Here is a 7985-nt window from a genome sequence, read left to right as displayed (position 1 = left end):
TAAAATGTAAGGAGTAGAAAGTACAGATATTTGTGTAAAAATGTAAGGAGTAGAAGTAAAAAGTCGCCATAAAAATAAGTAGTAAAGTAAAAATATCAGAAAAATCTACTTGAGTACAGTAACGAAGTATTTGTACTTTGTTACTTCCCATCTCTGCTTCTGGTCCAAAGTGGTCGGCTAACAGAACCAGAACACTGGCTGGTTCATTTAGCTGGAAGTTACAGGTCCAACGCCCCTTATGGCTAAAAGTCACACGGTGCTGTTTAAACCTTTGGTTTACATCATCCATCCATCCGTCCGTCCGAGAGGTTAAACCAGGGGCCACCGGAGGCCGCCCTCAAGGACCACATTACATGTGACCCCCTTTCGAGCCTCTTTTTAAAAAATTGCACACAATCCTCAGGGAGCTGTGTCAGTAAAATATAATCTTGTTCTTTATCTCCTCTTTTTTCACCACACTTTTATTTGGAAAGATTTGATGATTTAAGAACATCTAAAAGAAACATTAAAAATCAAATATCGGCCCATGCTGATATGCCTTCACCGTTTCATCGTAGCATTTAGCAGCCATGTCTTGAGATCAATGGTAGCTCATATGATGCTACTCCTTCCCTCCATCTACTATCCATTGTTAATGCTTTGTTTAATCTGTTAATACTTCTTTTTTTTTTTTTTGTTTAAACTAAAACTTGTGTAATTTTTTTTCCAAGTATCCCATTTTTTTTTAATCTCATTCTCTTTTTATCTTGTTAATTGAGGATGAAAAACCAACAATAACTTCCGAATTAAAAACATTTTATCCGCCAATCTCTATTAAAAATGTTATTCATATAAAGAAAGTTTAGGCAAATGCTAATTCTCTTCACCTCCTGCTGCATTTCTTATGGAAATGTTAGAATGGAAGTGGATCAAATAATCGCCTCCCCCCACCTGCTGTAAGAAGTTGATTCTTTCTGGCAGGGTAACATTCTCCTCAGAATCCAGTTTCCAGTTGGCACCAGGAGTTATTTTTACTGAAGGCTGAATGAAAATGCAGGAAATATCTGGTGACAAACAGAAAGCTGCATCATGTTGCTGTTTACCACCTTCAGCGACACAATTTACTGGATGCTAAAGGAAAATTAAGGTGCAACTGAGGAGAAAATATGTTTGGAAGTCTTATTTTTTTATTTATCGGGACATGTTTCCCGTTCAGCTCTTCCTGGTGATGCGAAGAAACATGAAAATATCTGGATTTTAGTTGGTCAGAGTCTTCATCTAAAGTGGATCCTATCTTGTTTCCTAAACACCTTTTATATTATATTATATATATATATATATATATATATATATATATATATATATATATATATATATATATATATATATATATAGTGACATGAAGGATTTCTGGTACACAGTTCTGACCCAGTTAGCAGGTGCCAGTTTAACGCTTTCAATCCGGACAATAGGGGGAGCCCTAAGTGCTTAAACTAGACTTAGACACCTGGTCATCTGTTAGCTGCAGAGCTTCATTTATAATCGGATATTAAACCCACTGATTTAAGTTACTCATGGTAGTTTGTGTCTTTTTGGGATCCTGAAATCGGAAAAGGTGCAGAGATCATTGTTCTAATCTGTCTGGAGCAGCGGTGCTTCCTGCACAGAACAGAACGAGACCCAGAGCTTTGGAGGATTTTTCTTTTCCTCCATCCAGCATCATTAATGTGACCAAGGTGTTGAGTCGTGTTGTGAATTAGATTTGTACCCTAAGCTCAGCTGCCTGAATGTCCTTTGAGGGATGCATGAATGTGGCAAAGCAGCAGCAGCATAGACCCAACACCGAGCTGCAGATAAAAGATGTGGTGTTGGAATGCAGCAGGAGCGATTTTGTGAGAGTACAGCATGTTGGAGCAGAGGAGAAGCTGAGCAGACAGACAGACAGACAGGCAGGCGTTAACTTTCCCACTCCAGACTGTTGATACCCCCAGATACCAACACTAGACTCTGCTTTACATTCACCTCCATCTGCAGAGCAGGCAGCACAAACTCTCAGCCTTATCAGATTTCTCCCTCTTTTCTTTCTGCCTCTCTTCTCCAAACTTTCTCTCCCCTCCTCTGCCCCCCCACCCCCCGTCTGTGATCCTTTCCGAGGCTCTGCTGAGACTTCCTCTCCTCTGTAGCCCTATTCTCTTTCAACTCCACATCTAAAGTGTATATGTAAACACGGTCCAGTGTAAACAGGCTGCACCACTTGGCCAACCCTTCTTAAGTCCTAAAGCGTGTTTATTTTATTTCTCGCTTTTTTTCACAGAGCGCCTTCATTTCTCTGAGGGGAAAAGTCCCCTTAACTCAGACCCAGCTTTTTGAATAGGATGTGATTTATGGTCTGTGAGGAGCTGCTCTTGTTTTTCACAGAAATATATTTTTTTGTCCAGTCAATGCTGTGCAACTTTCTCTAAGAGCAAAAAAATATATATATTGCTGCAAATAGTTTCTCCTCCTTCCACAGCAGAGAGGCTGAGTTTTTAAAGTTGGGGGGTTCAGCTGAGGACATGTTTCTGCTTGATGCCAGTTGTTTGGTCAGAGACTAACTCACCTGGTCCTTCAGATCTTTACAGATACTCCTGATCTAAGCCTTTCGTCACCCGCCGGCCCCGTCTTATCTGCTCCCACACGGCAGTCGAAGAAGCTGAGTCGACAGAATCGGCCTTTAGCCGTCTACAATCCTCAAGTCCTTGACATCCAGAACGGTGAGTTTTTCTTAAGCATTTTTTCCCATTTCTGAGGTCATGAAGAGCTCTGCAGAGGCCGCGGCTCATTCAGCCAGCAGCAGGAGAAACGGGTAGCAACCAGCGAGGAACATTTCCTCCGCTTCATACCGGTGAAAGGAGCAGTCAGGCAGAACAGTGCGACCAGTTTTCTCTGAATGTGTCAGTCAGGTCTGGACTTTAACAGGACCTTTGATTCTGTTCAATCTGGGCCAAACTAGCAAAGATCTGCTGCTGTGTTTAGGATCAATGTCCTGTTTAATTCATAGGGAAGTCATATTTAATTGTCAAATCGTTCTGGCTTAAACATGTTTGTAAATGTAGTCTTTATCAGACGATATTGTCCCAAAATTTAGAAAATTTCTGTGGTGTTTTTTATTTTTTTGTTATTTTATGCAGGCCAGTTAGTTATACGTCAGCTTATGCACCTAAATTCGGGTAATCGTATATCAACAGTCATCTGTCAATCAAATTTTTTCAGTCATAGCATCTTGATTCATATGTCGCAGCTAATATACGCAACAGTTGAAATAAGAAATAAGAATAATTTCCTTTCCCATTGAGTTCCGTCCCAGTGTTCACGGGGATGGACGTCTGTGTCTTCAGCAGGCGTAGAGCTAACAGAACTGGCAGCTTTCCTGGTCCAACCTTCCCAAAAGCTGAGAGCAAGGTTAATCAACATGAACTGATCCACTGCAGTAAGATGCAGTGTTAGTTGACAGACCAGCTGTTCTGTTAAAACTAATGGTTAACATTAGAAAACATGTAACTTGCTAAATAAGGAGCGCAACAACCTCTGGAGCTCTAAAGCTGACCAATGTTCTTCCCCACTTTGGTTTATTTACTTATTTTTTCCTTTTTTTGTTTTGAAATGTAACGCTGGATTTCTCAGCTCTGTCATGCAGCTACTAGGATCTGTTAACATCTGAGCTCCGTCTCACCTGACTTCAACAAACAAGCCTTTGGCTGCAGAGTTGGATTCGAGGTTGAAGACAAACAACAGATTAATGTCAACAGATTAGTTGATCTCATGGAGATTCTTTGTTCTGTGTTTCAGCAGTGGGAGACTACTCCACCCTGTCAGCAGATGAAACCTTAACGGGCAGCAATGAGTCGGTATCTTCCCAGTCTTCGTCGGCCTCCACCTCAGAGCCGCCTGCAGAGAAGGCAGATCATCCAGCCCTCAGCGGCAGCCTCAGCTCAGGCAGCAACTCCAGGTAGGAGCTTCTCTTTCCCTCTACGCTGTTTCTGTTTCTTTTTAATCACGAGATTTGCAGAAATAAATGTCCCAGTCTAACTCACCCATCCAACACACTGGGATTAAATAAAATGTTAAGTTTTGATGAACTGGATCAGTGCTGCACCCAACAGAACAGCTTTTATGTACATTTTTAAACCGTGGCTTCAGATCATCAATATAAACTATTATTTGTCTTTTTAGTTGCAATTGTAAATAAATATTGTGACTTATTATATTAAATTTAAACTTTTCACCCAATCAAATGTAAAAACATGAGCAGCTGTTTTGTACACTCTCAAACGATTTATTTATTGTTATTTATTTTACATTTGTTGTTACCAAACCTCATGACGAAACCTCCAAAATGGTTACTAAGAGAAGGTTAGAGAGGTTGTTGGGCTTTCTGAGCAGTTTCTTTTGTTATCTGAGCAGTTTTTTTTTCTTCTGTATTATTGCAATAATGGCAAAATCAAGGAGATGAAGTTCTGGCCATTCAAAAAAATAAAATAAAATAAAAATAGATGTAGCCAATACAAACCAGCACTAAGTCGGCTACACAAGGAGCTTAAATTAGCAGATTGTTTTTATACTGGTTGCCAAAATGGAGAGAGAACAGACAATTAGATGTTTTATTCCATATCTGCTGCCACGACCGGACAGAAAAACAACAGGAGCCATGGTCTAAGGCAATAAAGTGAGGGGAATGAACAGAAACGATCAACACTGCATGTATACTCCTGTGCAATTACCGGCGGTCTAATGTGTTTAGATTATTCTTTTCAAGTCCACTGTTTCATAGAGTTTAGAGGACTTCAGTGCGGATTTAGACTGACAACACGTTTGCTAAAGAGCTTCATGAACTCTCATCTCACCAACATAAGACATATCCATGAATTGTGGATTTGAATCCAGGCTATAAAGATAACAGATGTAAATGCAGACTATACATGTTAGTGATGTGAATGCTATGAATGTAAGTGGTATGAATGCAGAATATACATGTTGGTGATTTAAATGCTATGAATGTTAGAAATGTGAATGCTATGAATGCTAGCAATATGAATGCTATAAATGTTGGGGTCGCAACCCCAGCAGTGATGACGGAAAATGGATGGATGGAATGGATGACTGTTAGTTGTGTGAATGTAAGGGATGTGAATGCAAACTATACAGGTTAGTGATGTGAATGCAGAATATATATGTGGGATGTGAATGCAGGCTATACAGGTTAGCGATGTGAATGCAGAATATATATGAGGGATGTGAATGCAGGCTATACAGGTTAGCGATGTGAATGCAGAATGTACATGAGGGATTTGAATGCAGGCTATACAGGTTAGCGATGTGAATGCAGAATATACATGAGGGATGTGAATGCAGGCTATAAATGTCAGGGATGTAATTGCAGGCTATACAGGTTAGTGATATAAATGCAGAATATACCGGTTATCGATGTGAATGCAGAATATACATGTGGAATGTGAATGCGGGCTATACCGGTTAGGGATGTGAATGCAGGCTAAACAGGTTAGCGATGTGAATGCATGCTATACAGGTCAGTGATGTGAATGCATGCTATACAGGTCAGCGATGTGAATGCAGGCTATACATGTTAGGGATGTGAATGCAGGCTATACATGTTAGGGATGTGAATGCAGGCTATACATGTTAGCGATGTGAATGCAGGCTATACATGTTAGGGATGTTATTGCAGGCTATACAGGTTATTGTTGTAAATACGGACATTACATTCAATCCACTTTCGTTTATAGATTCTGATTCATTTACTTTACTTTTTGTTTTGTATGATTTTTTCTTTTATAATCCATTCAAAGCAGCTGGGCTTATTGCTCTTAAATTAAAAGAGCCTGGGCCTAGGAAGTCCTTGAAATACTCTTGACTTTGACGCTAACCAAGGTGTTAGAATCCTAAAACAAATTAATTCACCCCCACATTAGAAACTAGTTCTATAGTTGCTTAAACTAAGGTTTAATTTCAGTGAAAAACAAAATAACCTGTCTACATTTTCATGAGATTGTGTCAAAAGTTCTGACTGTACTCACTTTTTACACACATGTGGGGGAGGCTTCTTCATGGCCCTCCTAGTAAAAATAAGAAAGACTTTTATCAGGCTAAGATGATTTTTTTTCTCAAACATCTGCCATAAAAGAAGTTATTTTGCTGTGCAGAACAGTTTCACTATGCAGCTACTGTTTTGAAGTAAATCTATGTTCTGCTCAAAATGTTCTGTTTATCAGCTTGGTACATCCCGCTGAAATGCAGGGCTGAGAATGTATGGACCCGACTCTTTATTAAACGTAATTCAGTCCGTTTCAGTCAGTTGACAAAACCTACAGAAGGTGTGTTGTCCTCCTTTGTAAAGCAGCACTTTGCTCTAAAGCTGGTAAAGCTGAACGACTCGCGTTTCTTCCACACAGAGAACTCTGTAAGGATAGCGGAGCATGCACAGTGGGTCGCACTTAAGATGAACTTGTTAGAGGAAACCTAGATTCATCTGATCGTCGATGAGCCGACACCTGTGATGCTGTGCTGTTAGCTGTGTGTGATTTTTCCAAAACAAACTTTTGAGGAACTAGCTGGTAAAATGCACCAGTTTGGCTTTCAAGGATGCAGCAGAAACCCAGATGCATCAACAGGATCTGAATGGAGGTAAAAAATGCAGTGATCTGGTTCTGGATCCATAATCTAAGATGGGGTGAGGTGACCCACACTAAAATGAATGATGTACCAACTGGAGCTGATTGTGAGTAACCCGTCCTAATGATCAGCACACTGCAGTCCTCAGTTCCTCCAAGTCCTTGGTTCTTTTTGTTGTTTCCAGGCCAGATCCTGCCTTGAATACTGATGTGAGAGATGAATTATTGGGTTATGCTGCAGATGTTAGACTCTCTGCTGTGTCATGTCTACAGATTCACCTTGAAATTGACTTCCCCTCACTCATAGGCTCTTCTCCCTCTGCCGAATTAAAGGAGTGAAACAAATCCTCCTTCTGACTTGACAGGACAGTGATTCCTTTGCTCTGTGACCTCAGTGAGGCATGTCTCTGGATCTGCAGAAAAAGAAAACAGACCAGATATTTCTTATGTAACCCACCAGCTCTGTCCCACATACGTGTCATCAAGTCAGAGGACGGAAGCAGCGACCAGGAGGAGGCCTTAAATCTGGGGCCGTATCTGTTTGTAGGACAGGTGGCCGTGCGTTGGCCGTGTAAATCCTGACGTTGGAGAGGTGTTCGTCTTGTTTACGGTCGAGCCGCGGGCCCCGTCCCTTTATGAAGACATGGGCCATATGTCACAGGGTGTCGCCCTGGCTTTGTTGGCTCATGAATGTGAGATGGTGAGACCTGTTAGCACAGCAGCTCCCTGGCGTTGGACCCAGGGATTCGGCTTTTCTCTCGGCCAAAATCAGCAGGGATTGCAGCTTCAGAAACCCGATATCTGTAGCCGGCTATTCCCCGGAGCTGCACCTGGGCAAATATTTATTGGTTTCCATAAATCTGCCTGGTTATTCACTGATTCACCGTATCTTACAGCAACATTTTAATCTCTGTGTGCCAGGTACTTCCCTCATGTCCCTTCTTCTCCTTACATTCAATGGCAGCTTTTCCCAGTTTTCCTGCTGCCTCAGGTCCTAACAACTTGAATATGTGAGCATTTCTTTTTTCCTCTTGGCTGTGTGTTCTGCCTTCAGCTCCCCTGGCAAACAGCTGTGGATCATAAGCTTGAGGATCCGGGCGTATTTCCTGCCCACCCAAACTGGCAGTAGCCGGTCGAAGAGCTCGGCTGTAGTCTTGATCCTGCTTTATACTAGAAACGGATATGAATCCCCCCGCTGCCCTTCTTCGTTTACTGTGAAGACAGACGATAGCCCCGCTCATCCTCCTGAAAGCTCAATGCCAGGATCAACAGGACTCTGACTCTTCATGCTGGAATTCCTGCAGTAATGAGAAGCAGCAGTTTGCTTGTCTAGAGTCC

The 7985-nt window shown here is 41.5% G+C and overlaps 1 protein-coding gene across 2 annotated transcripts in view; it reads left to right on the top strand.

Moving 5' to 3' along the window:
- The window catches only part of arhgap10 (Rho GTPase activating protein 10), a 63961-nt gene extending 59989 nt beyond the window's left edge, over nucleotides 1-3972 (top strand). The window contains exons 19-20 of one of the 2 annotated variants that reach the window (XM_015402258.1): nucleotides 2591-2732; nucleotides 3808-3972. In XM_015402258.1, coding sequence (XP_015257744.1) covers nucleotides 2591-2732; nucleotides 3808-3971 — 306 coding nt within the window. In that variant the 3' untranslated portion in view covers nucleotide 3972. The remainder of the gene's footprint in view (nucleotides 1-2590; nucleotides 2733-3807) is intronic. The other variant, XM_015402259.1, reaches the window with a different exon arrangement.
- Nucleotides 3973-7985: the final 4013 nt, after the last annotated feature.

Source organism: Cyprinodon variegatus, unplaced genomic scaffold (genome assembly GCF_000732505.1).
Source record: "Cyprinodon variegatus isolate N-32 unplaced genomic scaffold, C_variegatus-1.0 Scaffold1326, whole genome shotgun sequence".
NCBI classification, from domain to species: Eukaryota; Metazoa; Chordata; class Actinopteri; order Cyprinodontiformes; family Cyprinodontidae; genus Cyprinodon; species Cyprinodon variegatus.
Note: the sequence above shows the minus strand (reverse complement) of the source record. Positions and strands in the feature narration are given on the sequence as shown.